The 21,712-nt window shown below is 48.2% G+C and overlaps 1 protein-coding gene and 1 long non-coding RNA gene across 3 annotated transcripts in view; both read right to left on the bottom strand.

The window, feature by feature from the left end:
* The window catches only part of LOC310712949, a 2,318,697-nt gene that overhangs the window by 776,554 nt on the left and 1,520,431 nt on the right, over positions 1-21,712 (bottom strand). The window lies entirely within an intron of this gene.
* Positions 1-21,712, bottom strand: part of PLEKHG2 (pleckstrin homology and RhoGEF domain containing G2) — a 74,702-nt gene that overhangs the window by 26,696 nt on the left and 26,294 nt on the right. For both annotated transcript variants that reach the window (XM_083516101.1, XM_083516102.1), the window contains exons 4-8: positions 14,057-14,157; positions 8,445-8,511; positions 4,671-4,717; positions 3,385-3,535; positions 195-326 (exon numbers count right to left, since the gene is read on the bottom strand). In XM_083516101.1, the coding sequence (XP_083372227.1) occupies positions 195-326; positions 3,385-3,535; positions 4,671-4,717; positions 8,445-8,511; positions 14,057-14,157 (498 nt within the window). The remainder of the gene's footprint in view (positions 1-194; positions 327-3,384; positions 3,536-4,670; positions 4,718-8,444; positions 8,512-14,056; positions 14,158-21,712) is intronic.

The raw sequence follows: 21,712 nt of genomic DNA, 5'->3' as shown, positions 1-21,712 counted from the left end.
TTTCAGCAATGTATAATGGATTATTTCCTCCGACATGTTCAGGTTGCTGTAACGGAGGCAGGTACCTGCTAAAAGATCATCGCTGCCATAGCACGCAGAGAAGCAAACATCTGGCCGGTCCCCTCTTGAGGACCTCAAATAATTCTGGTGTGCCCGCGGCACAATCAGCTCTTGAGTTTCCCCCTTTTTAATACCTGCAGCCGGGTGGCGTGTTCCTGCTTGCGCTTCATGTCGTTGATGTACCAAGCCACAGCCGTCATGGTGATGCTCGCCTCTTCCACGGCGTCGTAACCGGGACTGCTCTTGTCGTAATGCTTTGCCAGTTCCTGGGAAGGGAAGGCAAAGTCTGCGTTGCTTGATGGAGATGGTCAGGAGTGAGCCGGCAATAATGGTAATTTATAATAATAATTTATTATTTACACCCCGCCCATCTGGCTGGGTTTCCCCAGCCACTCTGGGCGGCTTCCAACAAAATATTAAAATACAATAGTCTGCCAAACATTAAAAGCTTCCCTAAACAGGGCTGCCTTTAGATGTCTTCTAAAAGTTTGGTAGTTATTTTTCTCTTTGACATTTGGTGGGAGGGCATTCCACAGGGCGGGCGCCACTACCAAGAAGGCCCTCTGTCTGGTTCCCTATAACTTGGCTTCTCGCAGTGAGGGAACCGCCAGAAGGCCCTCGGTGCTGGACCTCAGTGTCTGGACTGAACGATGGGGGTGGAGACGCTCCTTCAGGTCTACTGGACCAAAACTTTGAATTGTGCTCGGAAACGCACTGGGAGCCAGTGTAGGTCTTTCAAGACCGGTGTTATGTGGTCTCGGCGGCCGCTCCCAGTCCCCAGTCTAGCTGCCGCATTCATTACGACCGTCCAGAAGGATGTTATGGTCGATGGTGTCAAAAGCCACTGAGAGATCCAGCAGAACTAGGAAGCAGCTCTCACCTTTGTCCCTAGCCTGCTGGAGATCATCAACGAGCGCGACCAAGGCAGTTTCAGTCCCATGATGAGGCCTGAATCCTGACTGGAAGGGATCCAAATGGTCCACTTCTTCCAATAAATTGCACGAACCTCATTTCTTAGAAGAAACAAGGTCTGCACCCGAGTGCCAGGCCTAATGACTCTTCTCGGTACGTCTTGCGGAGACTGAAAGTCCCCACCTCACCACAGCCGGCTGTGTCCCTTCCTCTGCAGGGAGTTTCCCAAGCAATCTGAGACTACGCCGACGCTCCTCCTTTTGTTCTTCTCACTTCACACCTCCCCTGGTCCCGGGAGACCAGGACGGAGGGGAGCTTTTTGCAGCAGGCTCCTTCACTGGCCTGACTCATTTCTGCCACTTTGAACAACCACAAGCAACACGTGGCTAATAACGATCTAGCAAAAAAATTATAACATTATATTGTTTCACACTTCATAAGCAGAAAGTATGTAACCCTTGCATAAAGTCACAAATGATAAGAGTCAAATCAATGTTCCATGGACAAAATTAGAAAGCGTGTCAGCATCAAAGAAAACTGAAACGAAGGCAAATTGTCTTTCAACAGTCAAAATGCTGCGAAAGTCTGGCGATAGGTGCTCCGAACGTAGAATCGTTTTTCCATATAACGAACTGTTTCAATGGCAATTCTTCGCCAGCAAATAAGCTGTCCCTACAGGTACTTCAAATAGAAATGGATCAGCAATCCCTTAACAGTGTGAAAAGCTGATCAACAACAAAAAAGCTGTGACGCAATAGGATGTTACACATTTTTTGTTAGATCATGATTAACCGCATGTTGCTTGTGGTTGTTCAAAGTGCCGGAAATGAGTCAGGCCAGTGAAGGAGCCTGCTGCAAAAAGCTCCCCTCCGTCCTGGTCTCCTGGGATCAGGAGAGGTGTGAAGTGGGAAGAACAAAAGGAGGAGCGCCGGCGTAGTCTCAGAGTTTTCTGTTTTTGCAACCCAGGGGATTTCATTTCGGCCACTTGGCTTTTCTCTTTTCCTGCTTCCAGTTCTGCTCCTCTCTGACACAGTCTCTCCCTGCTCACTAAGTCCTGTTGCCCCTTCAGCATCCGGCACCTTCTCTCCCCAGCCTTCTCCCTCTGACCACTCCGCGTTGTCCCTGGGCTCTGAGCCTTCTTCCCTTGCAGAGTACAACCGTTCCACGACAGAGGGGCTTCCTCGCTAGGCAAAAGACTCTGAAACTAGCCACAACGGCTGTGATCGGCCTCCACGGTCGGAGACCACAGTGCGCCTAAACACCAGCTGCTGGAAGCCCCAGGAGGGGCCAGCGTTGCTCTTGTATTCGAATCCTGCTTGCAGGTTTCTCCGCAGGCATTTTGTTGGACACTGCGACAAGACTGCCCTTTACACAGCAGACCTCACCAACTGATGCCGAGCAAAATGTTGGACGTTCAGCCCACAACCCCCAAGAAGAAGCCAAATAAGGTTTCTCCTGGCAGATCGGGACAGAGATATTAAAGGTAAAGGGACCCCTGACCATTAGGTCTAGTCGTGGCGACTCTGGGGTTGCGGGGCTCATCTCACTTTACTGGCCGAGGGAGCCGGCGTACAGCTTCCGGGTCATGTGGCCAGCAGGACTAAGCCGCTTCTGGCAAACCAGAGCAGCGCACGGAAAAGCCGTTCACCTTCCTGCCAGAGTGGTACCTATTTATCTACTTGCACAAGTGTGCTTTCGAACTGCTAGGATGGCAGGAGCAGGGACCGAGCAACGGGAGCTCACCCCGTTGCGGGGATTCAAATCGCTGACCTTCTGATCAGCAAGTCCTAGGCTCTGTGGTTTAACCCACACCCGTCCCGTGTCCCGACAAAGATATTACTGCTTCCTTTTTAGCCACAATTTTACTCAAAAGGGTTCCCAATGAACTATCCTTTCAGGAAAAAGACAGGGTGTAGAAGAATATCCAAATGCACACAGCCATAGTGTGTCTTTATAATCCTCGACAGCTTCGCCCTTGTCTTTTTAAATATTCCGGTTTTATACTGCGATGCCAATGAAGGTATTTGATTGACACTGCAACAACCAGGTGCTGGACTAAACAGGCCCTTGGCCCAATACAGAAGGTTTTATTGTCTTATGCAAAGCTGTGATCACAGCACAAGAGTCCGGGAGTTTCGATTCCCAGAGTTGATCCCTCTTCGCAGGAAACTCTGGGAAACGTAGCCCTGCCTGGGAGGGGAACGGGGGGAATCTCTTAACAGCGCCCAGCGTCCTCAACAAACTGCAACTCCCAGAATTCTTTGTGGGGCAGCCATGGCACCCTAGTGCTTTAAATGTCTGGTGGGAACGTTGCTCTAAAGAGCCACTTCCAAACCTCCGCAGCCTTCCTCCCCCTCGCATTTTCCCACTCTGCCCAGACCTTCGATAAGCCCGCCAGGGCCCAATCCTGACCTGCAGCAGCAAATGGTATTTCAGGATCCGTTGGACGGGCTTCAAGAGATACGTCTCCAGGGGCAGTGAATGCGACAGCGTGGCTTGCCTCTCGCGGAAGAACTTGGCCAGGGAGTCATTCTCCATGCATTCCCGAAGCACCGAGACTGAGCTATGGGAAGGCGAGAGATGGAGCGTGTGATTGTTTTCTTTTAATAATAATAATAATAAACAAACAAACAACTCTGAGGGGGTGAGAAGGGGACAAGTTGGCAGAAAGGGAAGAGGGCATCAAAGGAAGGCTGTTTCCTTGGGCCGACCTAGGATTTTGCTGAGCGGAAGTCATCTTGACTTTCAACAGCTTTCGCCAAACTTTCTAGTCCTCAGCAGGGAAGAAAAAACTGCTCCTGGACATTTCAAAGGCGCAGAGCTGCAGCCCGTTGTGGCGTGCATTGAGCGTGAGCAGGTTGGAAGGTGATATTTGTGAGAATAGGAGAAATCCATGTGTCCCTGCCTGTAGAGCTTATAATAATATAATAATAAAAAAAATATTTTTTTATTTATACCCTGCCCTTCCCAGTTCAAAAACCGGGCTCAGGGCAGCTAACAACAAATTTAAAACAATTATAAAAGCTGCATAAAATACAGTCGAAAAACATGAATAACAATAAAATTCAGAAATCAATTTGGGGAAATAAGCATTAGATAATCCCCAGGGTTAGCTGGCTGAATGGGTCCTACTTGGGCCAGTGAGGAGGCCAGGGGAGAATTAGCTGTGGGGTCTCAGAGTGAGTAATCTTCATAAAAGGGGAGGGGGAGGGAAGGAAGGGGAATAAAAGATCAGACTGAATTCAAATTAGAGGCCAGGCGGAATAGCTCTGTCTTACAGGCCCGACAGAAGGAGGTTAAATCCTGAAGGGCCCTAGTCTCATGGGACAGAGCATTCCACCAGGTGGGAGCCACCACTGAGAAGGCCCTGGGGGAGGATAATCTGACTTCCTTAGGGCCTGGGACCTCTAAACTATGATTATTCATGGACCTTAAGGTCCTCTGCGGGGCAGACCAGGAGAGGCAGTCCTGTAGATATGGTCTATACTAATGAAAAAAAGCTGGTGAATAAGGAATGGAAACTGGCGGGAGAATATAAGATGAATGAGAAGCAAAAAATTCAGCATAGCAAGAGTGATCCGGGCAAGATTTTCCTCGAAGTCGGGGTTGAGAATGATAGGTTCGGGGGCCACCAGGGGATTTTAGCAGAAGTGAGCTACGAGGCCCAGACATGTGCCAAGAAAGAGAGGCTTACTTACTTGGGGTAGTTCATACAGTACAAGGTGTAGATATCAAACTCTTCACTCTGCAAGAGTTAATTGAACCACGTTAGTGTGCACTGAGGTGCGTAAGGCTTGTTAGTTTTCAACAGCCAGTAGGAGGCGCTATAACCTTACTTAACACTGGGCTTTAGGGACTCTCTGCCTCTTTCCAATGCACTCTGCAACCTTTTCCTGAACAAAATCTTAGCTGAGGGCAGGGGAGAGAGTTCTCTTCCGATTGCTTCAACAAGCCAGCTCCTATGCTCTTGAATTACTGTATTTTTCGCTCCATAGGACGCACTTTTAGCCTCTTAAAAACTAAGGAGAAAAGTCTGTGCGTCCTATGGAGCGAATGCAGGGGGGAGGCAGGCGGGAAAAGCCCCCAAGAGCCGCACACAAGCTTCGCGCGGCTCTTGCGGGCTTTTCCCCAGGAGGGAGAAGGGACTGACGCGGCCAGTCAGTCCCTTCTCCCTCCTCGTAGAAAAGCCCGCAGGAGCCGCGCACTCCTTAAAGGGTGCGCGGCTCCCGTGGGCTTTTGCGGGAGGTGGGGGAATTGCCGGGAGAGGCTGCGCAAGGCTAAAGAACCCAAGACAGGGAGCAGGATCCATCCCGCTGGCTGTCTTGGCTTCTGCCATAGCCGCGCAACCTCTCCAGCCGGGAGCTAAACCTCTCCAGCGCGGCTAAAGAAGCGTGGCTAAAGAAGCCAAGGCAGCGAGCGGGATTGGATCGTGCTTGCTATCTTGGCTTCTTTGCTCTTTGGGGCTGGGGGGAGGGGGAAATAATATTTTTTTCTTGATTTCCCCCTCTAAAAACTAGGTGCGTCTTGTGGTCCAGTGCGTCCTATAGAGCGAAAAATACGGTAAAGAGCGAAGGCCAAACCATGCAGCCATTTATAACGGTGTGAGACCACAGAGGATATGAGATGCAATTTTCTGACTGTCCTGGGCTGGAATGCTCAGCTCTCGGCTGGAAAACACTACTCTTTATTTACTTTAAAAAGTTCCCCCACCACCTCCCCACTACAAAGCCCAGAAAATAGTTTACAAATCCAATTGCGAGACTGTCAAATGCCAGCCGAAGTCAAAACCAGCTGGACCATCAATACTAATAATTTTAATAAATAAAATCAAGAGGAAGAACAGTGCAATCAATATATTTCTATATATAAAGAAGCAGAGAAAGCAGATTGATCTCAATAAAGTTACTTCATGGCTAGTAACCATTTGTAGTCTTGACCGCCGTGAATTTGTTGACTCCCCAGAAAGGTTTTTTTTTTTTACTTGACAGCCCTCACTTTGACTCCCCCCTTCTCCTCCATTTTGTCTAATCCCTGTTTGATTTAACATTACCTCCAGACTCTCGCTATTTTGTGAGAGGGGCTGAATCGCATGCTAGAAATTTAGGTCCGTGCAAATAATAATAATAATAATAATTTATTATTTATACCCCGCCCATCTGGCTGGGCTTCCCCAGCCACTCTGGGCGGCTTCCAAAAAAATATTAAAATACTGTAATACATCAAACATTAAAAGCTTCCCTAAACAGGGCTGCCTTCAGATGTCTTCTAAAAGTTTGGTAGTTATTTTTCTCTTTGACATCTGGTGGGAGGGCGTTTCACAGGGTGGGTGCCACCACCGAGAAGGCCCTCTGCCTGGTTCCCTGTAACTTGGCTTCTCGCAGGGAGGGAATCGGCAGAAGGCCCTCTGAGCTGGACCTCAGTGTCCGGGCTGAACGATGGGGGTGGAGACGCTCCTTCATGTCTATTGGGCCTTTGAGGCCGTCTAGGACAGAATGATGGGGGTATACAGGTATTCAGGTATTCAGGTATACAGGACCGAGGCCGTTTAGGGCTTTCAAGGTCAGCACCAACACTTTGAATTGTGTTCAGAAACATACTGGAAGCCAATGTAGGTCTTTCAGGACCGGTGTTATGTGGTCTCAGCGGCTGCTTCCAGTCACCAGTCTAGCTGCTGCATTCTGGATTAATTGCAGTTTCAAGGTCACCTTCAAAGGTAGCCCCACGTAGAGCGCATTGCAGTAGTCCAAGCAAGAGATAACCAGAGCATGCACCACTCTGGCAAGACAGTCTGCAGCGGATTAAAGTGCTCGCAGGCATTAAATCCACTTCAAAAACAACAGCAGGATTTTTGCTGTTAGGAAAGTGACAGGGAATTGAACTAAAGGGTATAGAACAACGATCGGCTGATGGGAAGATGGGGGAAAAATGAGAACAAAGGCTCAGTAAAAAGTAGGCATTGTCCCTCTGCGTAAGCTCCCTGCAAGCAAATCAGGATCCGTGCTCAATAAAGCAATCATATGGAGCAGTCTTAAGTTAGCTGCCCTCGCCAGAAGTTGGTCCTTCAGTTATCCTGGCTCTGGAGCATTTAATAATATTAATTAATAATTAGAATTTTATCATTTATACCCTGCCCATCTGGCCAGGTTGCATTTAAGGGCCTTATGGGTTAAAACCAGCACTAGTCTGCAGGAACTAACTGGATCTTGAAATATTGGGGAACCATTACTCTCCATAAAGGTAAAGGGTAAAGGGACCCCTGACCATTAGGTCCAGCCGTGGCTGACTCTGGGGTTGTGGCGCTCATCTCGCTTTATTGGCCGAGGGAGCCGGCGTACAGCTTTCGGGTCATGTGGCCAGCAGGACTAAGCCGCTTCTGGCGAACCAGAGCAGCGCACGGAAACGCTGTTTACCTTCCCGCCGCATTGGTACCTATTTATCTACTTGCACTTTGACGTGCTTTCAAACTGCTAGGTGGGCAGGAGCAGGGACCGAGCAAGGGGAGCTCACCCCGTCGCGGGGATTTGAACCGCTGACCTTCTGATCGGCAAGTCCTAGGCTCTGTGGTTTAACCCACAGCACCACCCGCATCCCAATTATTCTCCATAGTTAGTCCCAATTAATAACCTGGCTAGGATTTACAACCTCGGCTATAATAATAATAATAATAATTTATTTTTTATACCCCGCTCATCTGGCTGAGCTTTCCCAGCCACTCTGGGCGGCTCCCAATCAAATTTTAAAAACAGTACAGCTTTAAATATTAAAAACTTCCCTAAACAGGGCTGCCTTCAGATGTCTTTTAAAGATAGGATAGCTGCTTATTTCCTTGACATCTGATGGGAGGGTGTTCCACAGGGCGGGTGCCACTACCCAGAAGGCCCTGTCTGGTTCCCTGTAACCTCACGTCTCGCAATGAGGGAGCGTTGCAAGGGGGGTTGATCCAGATGACCTTTGGGTGTCCTTCCTAGTGCTACAATTCTACGATTCTACGACATTCTGTGGGTTTTTATATAAATGTTTTTTATTGGTTTTACGTATAATCACATTATGTAACATCGTACCCTCTTATTTTATCTCTTTGGCTCGACTGAGCCTAATGGCTTCCATGCCTCCCGTCTGACGCTTTACAAAATTAAACTTTACATCTTCACATTTCGCTTCGTTTCCTATCCTTGTTATATCATTACCTAAAATATTCTATTACTCAACAGGTAGCAATTTCATCTTACAGATCTTCAAAGAGCGGTGCTAATGATGTTAAATTGCTTACAGTTGCCTTTCAAATATAATATACGTTTGTTCCAGTCCTTTTGGAACGCTCGGTCTCGCTATGGCATTCTGGACCGGTTGAAGCTTCTTGGACGCTTTTGCGAACACAGCTAAGGGCAGCCGGGACGCCGTTAAGAGGTCAGTTCGTTCCAAAGGAATCGCAGAGCGAAGAGGTTGTGAGCAGAAAGCGGCGAGACCCTTACCCTTTGCACAAAGCACTCTGCAACAGCCTCAGCGCTGGTGTTTCGCTCCATGTCTTCCAGAAGTTCGCTGCTCAAAGACAGAGAAAACATAAATAAGCATAAATAAGGCTCCTCGCGACGCTTTCTGCCCTGCCCGTCAAACAATACTGGGCTGTGACAATACAGTGGTAACTTGGCTCTCAAACTCTCTTTTTTTCTTTTCAATTTTTTTTATACATTTTATAACACAAATAAAGAACACAAAGCTCTGGTTTTCCCAGGAGTGATGTATGGAAGTGAGAGCTGGACCATAAAGAAGGCTGATCGCTGAAGAATGGATGCTTTTGAATTCTGGTGCTGGAGGAGACTCTTGAGAGTCCCATGGACTGCAAGAAGATCCAACCTCTCCATTCTGAAGGAAATCAGCCCTGAGTGCTCACTGGAAGGACAGATCCTGAAGCTGAGGCTCCAAGACTTTGGCCACCTCAGGAGAAGAGAAGACTCCCTGGAAAAGACCCTGATGTTGGGAAAGATGGAGGGCACAAGGAGAAGGGGACGACAGAGGATGAGATGGTGGGACAGTGTTCTCGAAGCTACAAGCATGAGTTTGACCAAACTGTGGGAGGCAGTGGAAGACAGGAGTGCCTGGCGTGCTCTGGTCCAGGGGGTCACAAAGAGGCGGACACCACTAAACGACTAAACAACAACAACAAAATATATTTTTTAAAAAGGGCCACAAAAAGGCAAAATAAATAGCAAAAATAAGACAGACCTCATCATAACACTCAAATCAGAAGCGTAACTCTCAAAATGGAGCACCTTCGGCTTCCGGAAAAAGTTCACAAACCGGAACACTTACTTCCGGGTTCACAGTGTTTGGGTTCCAAGTTGTTTGAGAACCAAGGGGCCACTATAATGGACTACCTTCCAGGGCTGTCCTTTTGGACCACCGCTTCCCTGCCCCAGGCAAAGCATTTTGTGCGCGTAGGCAAGCGGACTGGCGGGTGCTTCGTGAACGTGAAATTATTGATCCTTTTTCACGGCGGCGGCAAGGTCACAGCACGGTCCCCCTCGGCACAACCGGCTGGGGTGGGGTGGAGACGCTCCTTCCTCTAAAGGGTTAACTGGGGCCGCGTGATCCGAGCTTCCAACTTTCCCCACATCTTCCACCCGTACCCCCCACTGGGCTCCGCTTAAGCTCTTAAACAGAGCCAGATGGGAAAGCAGGTTGGTTGACTGAGAGGTTGGCAGGAGACCAGCTTTTGGGGGAAGCAGCAGGAGATGGAGCGCGAGAAGGGGAAAGAGGAAAAGAAATGGTGAGAAAGGGGGAAAGGGGGGAAGAACGTGGCTGCTGGCCAGGAGACCCTGTTGGGGAACAATGTTTCCGTGGCTTCAACTCCCATCGTCGGCTGGGGTTTACAGAGACCTTCCTTTCCTGATGGGGAATATGTTTTTCCCCTCCAATATGGGGCAATCAGGGCATTGCAAATGTCCTCCGGGAACACAGGGAAGGCGACGAGTCCATTTTTAGGCACAGGAAAACTGAGTCAAGGCTGGCTGCAAATTCAAGGTGGCAAGCGGACAATCTCCTAGGGAGAGCAGAAACTGCTCACAGGGGACCAAGGGGGAAGGTTTGGCAAGCAGGAAGAGCTTGTTCCTTTTGTTGCCTCAGAGTGGTATGTAGACAGACAAGCCGTAATTAATAATAATAATAATAACAATAATAATTGTATACCGCCCTTCGTCCCAAGATCACAAGTTGGTTCGCAACATAAAATTATCAAATGAGAACATAAAATACGTAATAAAAACAATATGAAGAACAGGAACAAAACCAATAAACTCTCAACCACAAACATGTTTAAAAGGACATCAAATGTTAGTCAGCCAAAGGACTGGTGAAAGGGACACATAAAAGGAGTTATGGGTTTGCAGCACTGACAGATGTTTCTGGACTAAACTGAGAAGTCTCAGATTCTAGCTTTTCCATCTTCCCTCACCTGGAAGGATAAAGCCTCTATATGTGTGGGAGCTGGTAGCAGTTACTTGGTCGTGAAAGAAACACACTTTGTGCATGCCCAGAGGCGCTCTTTACTTGCTCCAAGTGTTTGCGGATGCGACAGGTTCTGGGACTGATCCAAATCCAACGGGTGGAGGTGGCCCAGTTGCAACGGAAAAACACGCTTTGTGCATGCCCAGAGGCACACTTCACACGTCCCAGATCCTTTGCGCTCACAACAGGTTGTGGAGCTGGCCTAAATTAAACCCTCTCTAAGACCAAACAATGAGTAAACTGGGGCAGTTGGAGACAGACCAGAGAAGGCACACCACTAATTCACTGGGGAAGAAAACGCTGGCCAGACACAATCGGAAGCTCAGTATTTAACTTCCCTGCTGCTCCTGAAGGCTGGGATTTGGCAGGTCCATGGAGTGGAAGAACTTTGGGACGCCTCTTTTGAAAAGGGAAGATCGAGTGCTCGTATCCTTCCTTCGAGGACAACGCTTCTCCATAAACTCACACGCTCCGGTCTTTTTCTGACCTCCATCTTCCCCATCCCCTCCAAAACACACACTTCCCCCCCTCCTTCCAAACCGCTCTCCGGCACCCACAAGCCCGGCTCAAATTACCTTCTCAGCAAATTCCAAAGCTAAAAGCATTTCCGCCTTGAGAAACCCTCCTGTTCTTCTGGACCATGTTAATTGCTGCAAACACACACACACACACACACACACACACACACACACACACATAGAAACACAGACCCTGGCTTGCTTAGATCTGGGAAAAGGGAACTGCGTGGCTAAATATCCACCGGAGGGATGCTACTGGCTTATAACACTGGCATGAGTTCATCGCTGTCACCTTATTGCCTTGTGTTCTATGAGATGCTAATAATAATAATAATAATAATAATAATAATAATAATAATAATAATTTATTTCTAACCCCCACCTCCCAAATCTGGCTGGGTTTCCCCAGCCACTCTGGGCGGCTCCCAACAGAACATTAAAATCACGATAAAACATCAAACATCAAAAACTTTCCCTAAACAGGGCTGCCTTCAGAAAGCTGTATAGTTCTTTATCTCCTTGACATCTGATGGCAGGGCGCTCCACAGGGCGGGCGCCACCCACCATTGAGAAGGCCCTCTGCCTGGTTCCCTGTAACCTCGCTTCTCGCAGGAAGGGAACCGCCAGAAGGCCCTAGGAAGTGGACCCCGGTGTCCGGGGTGGACAATGGGGGTGGAGACGCTCCTTCAGATATACTGGACTGAGGCCATTTATGGCTTTAGAGGTCAGACCCAACACCTTGAATTGTGCTCGGAAAAGTACTGGGGGCCAATGTAGGACTTTCAGGACCGGTGTTATATGGTCTCGGCGGCCGCTCCCAGTCACCAGTCTAGCTGCCGCATTCTGGATTAGTTGCAGTTTCCGGGTCACCTTCAAAGGTAGCCCCACATAGAGCGCATTGCAGTAGTCCAAGCGGGAGATAACCAGAGCATGCACCACTCTGGCGAGGCAGTCTGCGGGCAGAGAGGGTCTCATCCTGCGTACCAGATGGAGCTGGGTGACAGCTGCCCTGGACACAGAATGGACCTGCGCCTCCATGGACAGCTGTGAGTCCAAAATGACTCCCAGATAGCGCATGTTTACTACTGGGCCCTTTCAAATCCGGAGCAGGTTAGCGGGCTCATCACACACAAGTCAGATCCTGAAATGAGTGAGCTAAGGGCGCACAATTCCAGCTGTGAGCAGAACCAAGTTACACTAAAATGTTGGTGAGAGGAAAATAAGGAGCGATGAGGTGTTTGGAAAGTCCAGACTACGACCTGGGGGAGACCAGGACTCGTTTCCCAACTCAGTCGTGAAAACTCACTGGGTGACCATGCGCCAGTCGTTGTCTCTCAGCCTGTCCTACATCACAGGGCTGTTGTGGGGTGTGTGTGTGTTTACATAACAATAAATACAGATTCCTCTTTCAGGATCACACGCAAGATCATATTCCTATACTCTACAGGTCACGCAGATTACTTAGGTCTGCAACATTTGCTCAGTTAATTGGTAAGATTAGTCACATGTAAACGACGGGGAGAAACCTGTGTGACATAAATGCCATTATAAATCGCCCCCGCTGGTTATTGGTACCACCCAGGAAGCCCAATTCGTTTTATGGCTCATAGCCAAAGGCCTTCACAATGAACAACAGAGGGCAAAAAGCAAGGCATTCCTCTGAAATCACACAACATACCGTACGTTTCGTTCTATAAGACGCACCAGACCACAAGACACACCTAGTTTTTGGAGGAGGAAAACAAGAAAAAAAATATTCTGAATCTCAGAAGCCAGAACAGCAAGAGGGATCGCTGCGCAGTGAAAGCAGCAATCCCTCTTGCTGTTCTGGCTTCTGGGATAGCTGCGCAGCCTGCATTCGCTCCATAAGACGCACACACATTTCCCCTTACTTTTTAGGAGGGAAAAAGTGAGTCTTACAGAGCAAAAAATACGGTAAGTCTATAAACCTACAAACCTAGACAGCGTCTTAAAAAGCAGAGACATCAACTTGCCAACAAAGGTCCGTATAGTTCAAGAGGCCTGGCGTGTTCTGGTCCAGGGGGTCACGAAGAGGCGGACACGACTAAACGACTAAACAACAACAAGAAGTCTATAAAAGTCTACAGCATAAAAGTTTAATATTGCAATGCATCAGCAGAACTGAGGTGAAGCCCCTTAGCTGCCAGAGCAAATCTGGCTACCAGGTGTCCAATTTGTAGCTCTTTATTGGCCAAGAGTTTGAGAACCGAGGAACCACTGTATCTGGACTACCTCGCAGGGCTATCGCTTACCGGGGGAATTGATCTGAGAACCAATAAAGAACAGGAGATAAAAAAATAATTCTTTCGGCACTGTCTATAAAGGGCAGATCAACAAACAGGGCGTAATGTCTTCAACCTGATTACATCCATAAATTCATTTCCATATTCCATAAATGCATATGAGCTATTGCAAGAGCTATTACCCTCTAAGCATATGGAGGGCATCCGCTGAAACCTAAGTTCAACAATGGCCCCACATAATTGTATAAATCGGAAGGTCTGCGGTAATAAGAATGGGTTACAGGAACATAGGAAGATGGTGATCTTCAAGTTGTGGGGCAGGTGGCGGTGGGGCAATTCCCTAGAATCATACAATCATAGAATCCTAGAGTTGGAAGAGACCACAAGGGCCATCGAGTCCAACCCCCTGCCAAGCAGGAAACACCATCAGAGCACTCCTGACATATGGTTGTCAAGCCTCTGCTTAAAGACCTCCAAAGTAGGAGACTCCACCACACTCCTGGGCAGCAAATTCCACTGTCAAACAGCTCTTACTGTCAGGAAGTTCTTCCTAATGTTTAGGTGGAATCTTCTTTCTTGTAGTTGGATCCATTGCTCCGTGTCCGCTTCTCTGGAGCAGCAGAAAACAACCTTTCTCCCTCCTCTATGTGACATCCTTTTATATATTTGAACATGGCTATCATATCACCCCTTAACCTCCTCTTCTCCAGGCTCTTCTCCTGCCATTTGGAAAGCTTATTCTGCTGACGCCGAACCCTCCCTCCTTTCTCCAGGTGCCAGGAAGCCCTGCTGACTCACCTGTTGAACTCATAGATGTCTTCAATGTTGCAAAACAAGGCGCTGACTTGTTCTGGTTTGAGTGGCAGCTGTCCGCAGTCGATGATGCAGCCCAGGTAGTCCTGAGGGAAGGGAGGATGGAGAAAAGAAGGAATCAGCGGCAGAGATACCTCGTGACTATCGCAAACACACCACCAGGGCAGCATGGCTTAGCCTTTGCTAAGAACTACAACTCCCAAGCGCCATCTCCAACTTGTCGAAAGGAAGCTTTTAATGTTTAACAGACCACCGTATTTTAATATGGAAATATACTCAGAGTCGAGAGTGGATTTCATGCTCTTTATTCAGCTCATAGTGGTGAGGAGGAATGGAAGTTCCCCCAGAATGTCTGCCTTATATACATTATTTATACAATGGGCCCCCCGTGATTGGCTAATTCCAGGATACTCCTGTAGGCCAATCAGGTTGCAGATTCACTTCCACATGGAGCTGGATTGGGTGGTTCCTGTGGACCAATCAGACTGCTGCATTCTGGATCCTATTGTTCTGGGACCAACCAGACTGCTGCATTTAGGATCCTATTCAACTCAGTACATAACAAATATTTTGTTGGAAGCCGCCCAGAGTAGCTGGGGAAACCCAGCCAGATGGGCGGGGTATAAATAATAAATTGTTGTTGTTGTTGTTGTTGTTGTTGTTGTTGTTGTTGTTGTTGTTATATCAACGGTGTCTCCGGAAACTTTTACACATCACTTGGGAAGACAGGCGAACTAATGCCAGTGTACCGGAAGAAGCAAGATCACCAGTGTTGAAGCAACGATTCTTCAACATCAACTTTGTTGGACTGGTCATGTTGTGCGGATGCCTGATGATCGTCTTCCAAAGCAACTACTCTATTCCCAACTTAAAAATGGAAAGCGTAATGCTGGTGGTCAGCAAAAGAGGTTCAAAGACTCTCTCAAGGCAAATCTTTTAAAATGTAGTATAAACACCGACAACTGGGAAACACTGGCCTGCGAGCGCCCCAGTTGGAGAACAGCCTTTACCAAAGGTGTCCTGGGCTTTGAAGGCACTCAAACTCAGGACGCAAGGGAGAATCGTGCCAAGAGGAAGGCACGCTGGGCAAATCCACACCGGGATCAACTCCCACCTGGAAACCAATGTCCCCACTGTGGAAGGACGTGTGGATCCAGAACTGGCCTCCACAGTCACTTACGGACTCTCTGTTAAAACCGTGTTTATGGAAGACAATCTTACTTGGCTATGAGGGATCGCAGAAGAAGAAGAAGAAGAAGAAGAAGAAGAAGAAGAAGAAGAAGAAGAAGAAGAAGAAGAAGAAGAAGAAGAAATAATAATAATGTGTCATCAGCACGAAGACTCTGTCCTTTCCCATAAGGGACCCTCACGTCGTCCCATCTCTGCAGGGACGGAAACAGCCAATGTTTAGACGCCGCAGCCGCTCTCTGTTTGTCCCCAGCTGCCAAGAGGTCTGGGAGGAGATGCTGGAAGAAGCATCTTTTGGACCAGCCACCCAGAAGAGAAAGATGATGATGATACAGTGTCACCTCTGGTTGCAAATGGGATCCGTTCCAGAGGCCTGTTCGCAACATGAAAAGAGCGCATCCCGCAGAGGCGTGTTTGCGCACGCGCGGGTTGCAATGCGGCGCTTCTGCGCATGTGCATGACGTCATTTTGTGCTTCTGCGCATGCATGAGTGGCGAAACCTGGAAGTAACCCTTTCTGGTCCTGAGCTGTTCAGCTGTTCAGGTGGCTTTCTGAGGAAGTGAGCAACACTGCAGGAGAGGTCCCAGGAGCATCAACGGCCCTCTCTTCCTCCGTGGATTTGCCCAATCCTCTTTTACAGCTATCCAAGTTGGAGGTCACCATGGCCTCTTGTGACAGTGAGTTCCATAGTTCAACTACAATGGTACCTTGGTTCTCAAACACCTTGGTTCTCAAACGCTTTGGTCCTCAAACTTGCGTAATCCAGGAAGTAAGTGTTCTGGTTTTCAAATGTTTTTTGGAAGCTGAACATCTGATGCGGCTATCGGCTGCACCAGTCAGAAGCTTGCGCCTTGGTTTTCCAACATTTCGAAGAGACTTCTGGAACGGATTAAGTTTGGCGCTTTTGTTTTGGCTATTTATTTTGTGTTTTTGTTTTTGAGGCTTTTTCGGTTAATTTGTTTTTGTGACTGCATAGAACCTAGTTCAGCTACTGATTGATTGATTGATTGTGTGACTTCAGTACATTGTTTATCGCTTTCATTTTATGGATAAAAGCCCCCCAATCCAAACAATTTTTATCACCTGCAATTCTGTCTTATTTATTTTATTATACTGTTTTATTTATTTTTATCACCTACAATACTGTCTTATTTATTTTATAGTACAGTACATTGATGATTGCTTTCATTTTATGGATCAATGGTCTCGTTCGATAGTAAAATTCATGCTAAATGGCTGTACTCTGGAACAGAGTAATCCGTTTTGCATTGCTTTCTATGGGCCTCGGTTTTCGAAAGCTTTGGTTTTGGAACGGACTTGTGGAACGGATTAAGCTTGAGAACCAAGGTACTACTGTATGTTTTTTGTGAAAAAGGACTTCCTTTAATCAGTCCCAAATCTTCCAGCCTTCACCTTCATCGCACACCCATGAGTTCTAGCACTATGAGAGAGAAGGAGAAGACTTTCCCCTGCCCCCTTTCTCCATGCTGCGCATCGTTTTTATAAATGTTACTCGTCCCACCAGTTACTCGCCTTTTCTCTAAACTAAGAGGTCCCTGAGAAAAGCAATGGCAAACCTAGACAGCATCTTAAAAAGTAGAGACATCACCTTGCCAACAAAGGTCCGTATAGTTCAAGCTATGGTTTTCCCAGTCGTGATGTATGGAAGTGAGAGCTGGACCATCAAGAAGGCTGAACGCCGAAGAATTGATGCTTTTGAATTATGGTGCTGGAGGAGACTCTTGAGAGTCCCATGGACTGCAAGAAGATCAAACCTCTCCATTCTGAAGGAAATCAGCCCTGAGTGCTCACGGGAAGGACAGATCCTGAAGCTGAGGCTCCAAGACTTTGGCCACCTCATGAGAAGAGAAGACTCCCTGGAAAAGACCCTGATGTTGGGAAAGATGGAGGGCACAAGGAGAAGGGGACGAGATGGTTGGATAATGTTTTCGAAGCTGCCAGCATGAGTTTGACCAAACTGCGGGAGGCAATGGGAGACAGGAGTTCCTGGCGTGCTCTGGTCCAGGGGGTCACGAAGAGTCGGACACGACTAAACGACTAAACAACAACAACAACAAGAGGTCCCTAATGTGGCAACCTTTCCTCGTAAGAGGAGTTGCACCGTGTCGCTTGCAAACGGGCCAAAGAGCCGTTGGGATTTCAGAGAGACGATGCGCAGACAATGAGAGAGGGACGGCCGGGGGAGTCTTAATTTAGGGGCACGCAAGAAACCGTCTCCGCAGACAGACAGACCCCAGTCGGCTTTCCTCTCCTCTTTCAGTGGTCCCAGGAGAGGCCAGAGAATTCCAGAAATTCCAGCAGTAAAGCGAAGCAGAGTCTGGAGGAAGAGGCTCCACAGGAGATGGCAAATGGGCTCGACTCTAGCAGTTGCTCCCACCCTGGAGGGGCTGCGGAGTCAACGCCTGATGGCAAATCCAGGGCTCAAAGAAGACCTTCTGGAGGAAGACGGACCCGTCTAGCTCAGCATCCTCTTATCCCAGATGCCGGAGGGAAACCAGGAAGCAGGGTCTGAGCACAAGCGCCCCTCTGACCTCCAGGAATTGGCATTCAGAAACAGTGCTTGGCTGCTGCAGCTGGCAGCCGTTGATAGGCTGCTCCCCCATGAATTTGCCCCATCCTCTTTTAAAGCCATCTATTTTGTTATAATAATAAGTGAGAGATTTTACTTTCTAGGGCTCCATGATCACTGCAGATGGTGACAGCAGTCACGAAATTAAAAGATGCTTGCTTCTTGGGAGAAGAGCAATGACAAACCTAGACAGCATCTTAAAAAGCAGAGACATCCCCTTGCCGACAAAGGCCCTTTTAGTTAAAGCTCTGGTTTTCCCAGTAGTGATGTATGGAAGTGAGAGCTGGACCAGAAAGAAGGCTGATCGCCGGAGAATGGATGCTTTTGAATTAGGGTGCTGGGGGAGACTCTGGAGAGTCCCATGGACTGCAAGAAGATCAGACCTCTCCATTCTCAAGGAAATCAGCCCTGAGTGCTCACTGGAAGGACAGATCCTGAAGCTGAGGCTCCAAGACTTTGGCCCCCTCATGAGAAGAGAAGACTCCCTGGAAAAGACCCTGTTGGGAAAGATGGAGGGCACAAGGAGAAGGGGATGACAGAGGACGAGATGGTGGGACAGTGTTCTCGAAGAGACCAGCATGAGTTTGTCCAAACTGCGGGAGGCAGTGGAAGACAGAAGTGCCTGGCGTGCTCTGGTCCAGGGGGTCACGAAGAGGTGGACACGACTAAACGACTAAACAACAACAACAACAATCTGGCTCCCAATCGGGTGTTAAAAACCATACAGCATTAAATATTATTGTTGTTGTTTAGTCGTGTCCGCCTCTTCGTGACCCCCTGGACCAGAGTAAGTCTTAATTTGTTCCGGAGGTCTGTTCTTAACCTGAAACTGTTCTTAAGCTGAGGTACCACTTTAGCAGATGGGGCCTCTCACTGCCGCTGCGCGATTTCTGTTCTCATCCTGTAGCAAAGTTCTTAACCAGAGGTACTATTTCTGGGTTAGCGGAGTCTGTAACCTGAAGCGTATGTAACCCGAGGTATCACTATATTATACAGTGGACGTTCACAACCCGCAGCGTTCGCAACCCGTGTCTGCGCATGTGCAAAGCGTGATTTAACACTTCTGCACATGTATGGCTGCCGAAACCCGGAAGTAAACCGTTCGGGCACTTCCAGGTTTGCAGTCCGCAACCCAAAAAAACACAACGTGAAGCGGACGCAACATGAGGTATGACTGTAATATTATATTATATTATATTATATTATATTATATTATATTATATTATATTATATTATATTATAATTATATTATATTATTAATTTTCCAGCATTCAGCCTTGTTCAGGGAAGGGCAGTTGTGCTCAGTGGGCAGAGCAACAACATAAAGCCAATCTCTATGCAGCAGCGAAGCGTAGGTCACACAGCCCTGCCTTGGGGCTACAGCGTTTTGCTGGGGGGCATGTCTGTCCGAACAAGAAACCTTTTTGTGCACAGGAAACTCTCACAGGCCGAAGGCGAGGGGAGCACCTTTCCCTGTGACGCACGGGCAGGAAGGAAAATTTAAATATGTGTTTCCTGACCGCAGTGGGCTACAGAGTCCACACCCCTAGTAGGCAGCACCCCCCTGTTTCAGAACTCCACCCCCCACACCCCCAGGTTGAAAAGGTGCACACAAGAATCGTAAGAGTCGGAAGGGACCCCAAGGGTCATCCAAACCAACCCCATGCAAAGTGCCAATCACAGCTTGCTTCCAGAACCAGGCCTTACTGCCTGTGGCTCAGGCCTCGGCGAGAGAATTTAAGAGCATCCCTGTGAACATGAGGACATGAGAAAAGCCCGCAGGATCAGGCCAGTGACCCGTCCAGTCTAGCATCCTATTCTCAGTGTGGCCAACCAAAGGCCTGGAAACGATGCCTTATGAGGAACGGCTAAGGGAGCTGGGCATGTTTAGCCTGGAGAAGAGGAGGTTAAGGGGTGATATGATAGCCATGTTCCAATATATAAAAGGATGTCACATAGAGGAGGGAGAAAGGTTGTTTTCTGCTGCTCCAGAGAAGCGGACACGGAGCAATGGATCCAAACTACAAGAAAGAAGATTCCACCTAAACATTAGGAAGAACTTCCCAACAGTAAGAGCTGTTCGACAGTGGAATTTGCTGCCAAGGAGTGTGGTGGAGTCTCCTACTTTGGAGGTCTTTAAGCAGAGGCTTGACAACCATATGTCAGGAGTGCTCTGATGGTGTTTCCTGCTTGGCAGGGGGTTGGACTCGATGGCCCTTGTGGTCTATTCCAACTCTAGGATTCTATGATTCTATGTGTCTCTGGGGAAACCTGCAAACCGGTCCTGGTGCCAACAGCCCTCTCCCCTTCCAGCGGTTTCCAGAGTTCAGAAGCATTTATGCCTCTGACCATGGACGCAGACCACAGCCGTCATGAGGAGTAGCGATTGATAGCCTTAACTTCCTCCAGAATCTGTCTCCAGTCCTGCTTTAAAACTATCTAGGTTGGTAGCTGTCCTTGCTTCCTGAGGCAGGCAGTTCCAAATGTGCTGCACGAACTACAGTGGTACCTCGGGTTAAGCACTTAATTCGTTCCAGAGGGCTGCTCTTAACCTGAAACTGTTCTTAACCTGAAGCACCACTTTAGCTAATGGGGCCTCCCGCTGCCGAGCGATTTCTGTTCTCATCCTGAAGCAAAGTTCTTAACCCGAGGTAATATTTCTGGGTTAGCGGAGTCTGTAACCTGAAGCGTATATAACCTGAAACGTCTGTAACCTGAAGCGTCTGTAACCCGAGGTACCACTGTATTTTATTTCGCCTGCTAATAATAATAATAATAATAATAATAATAATAATAATAATTTATTATTTCTACCCCGCCCACTCTGGGTGGCTTCCAACGAAATATTAAAAATACATTAAAACACCAGTCATTAAAAACTTCCTTAAACAGAGCTGTCTTCAGATGTCTTCTAAAATTCAGATAGTTGTTTATTGCCTTGACATCTGGTGGGAGGGCGTTCCACAGGGCAGGCACCACCACAGAGAAGGCCCTCTGCCTGGTTCCCTGTAACTTGGCTTCTCGCAATGAGGGAACCGCCAGAAGGCCCTCGGAGCTGGACATTAGTGTCCAGGCAGAACGATGGGGGTGGAGAGGCTTCTTCAGGTATAGTGGACCGAGGCCGTTTAGGGCTTTCAAGCTCAGCAGCAACACTTTGAATTTTGCTCAGAAACGTACTGGGAGCCAGTGTAGGTCTTTCAAGACCGGTGTTATATGGTCTTGGCAGCCGCCCCCAGTCACCAGTCTAGCTGCCGCATTCTGGATTAGTTGTAGTTTCCGGGTCACCTTCAAAGGGAGCCCCACGTAGAGCGCATTGCAGTAGTCCTTCAATCTTCTAACATTCAACTTTGTTGGACGTCCATGATTTCTAGCATTTTATGGGAGAGGGAGAAACCACCACCCCTCTCTCTCTTGCTTGCTTCCCCCCCCAACTAAAAAGTCCCAACTGCTGCAACCATTCCTCACAGGGCAGTCACACCGGTGTGATCAGACTACAGTGGTACCTCGGGTTAAGTACTTAATTCGTTCCGGAGGTCCGTTCTTAACCTGAAACCGTTCTTAACCTGAAGCACCACTTTAGCTAATGGGGCCTCCTGCTGCTGCTGCGCCACCGGAGCATGATTTCTGTTCTCATCCTGAAGCAAAGTTCTTAACCCGAGGTACTATTTCTTGGTTAGCAGAGTCTGTAACCTGAAGCGTCTGTAATCCGAGGTACCACCATACAGCCAAATGCCTCCGAGAAGCCCACCTCGCAAGACAAGAGCTCTCTCTTGCTGTTTCCAGGAACAGGTAAGGAGAAGAACACGGTGGTTCAAAAACTCTGCAAAACTGGATCAGGAAACACCTGGCTGTTTGCTTTCTCA

This window comes from Podarcis liolepis (genome assembly GCF_965112155.1).
Source record: "Podarcis liolepis genome assembly, chromosome: 7".
Taxonomy (NCBI): Eukaryota; Metazoa; Chordata; class Lepidosauria; order Squamata; family Lacertidae; genus Podarcis; species Podarcis liolepis.
The sequence above is the reverse complement of the archived record's forward strand: the minus strand, read 5'-3'. Positions and strand labels throughout refer to the sequence as shown.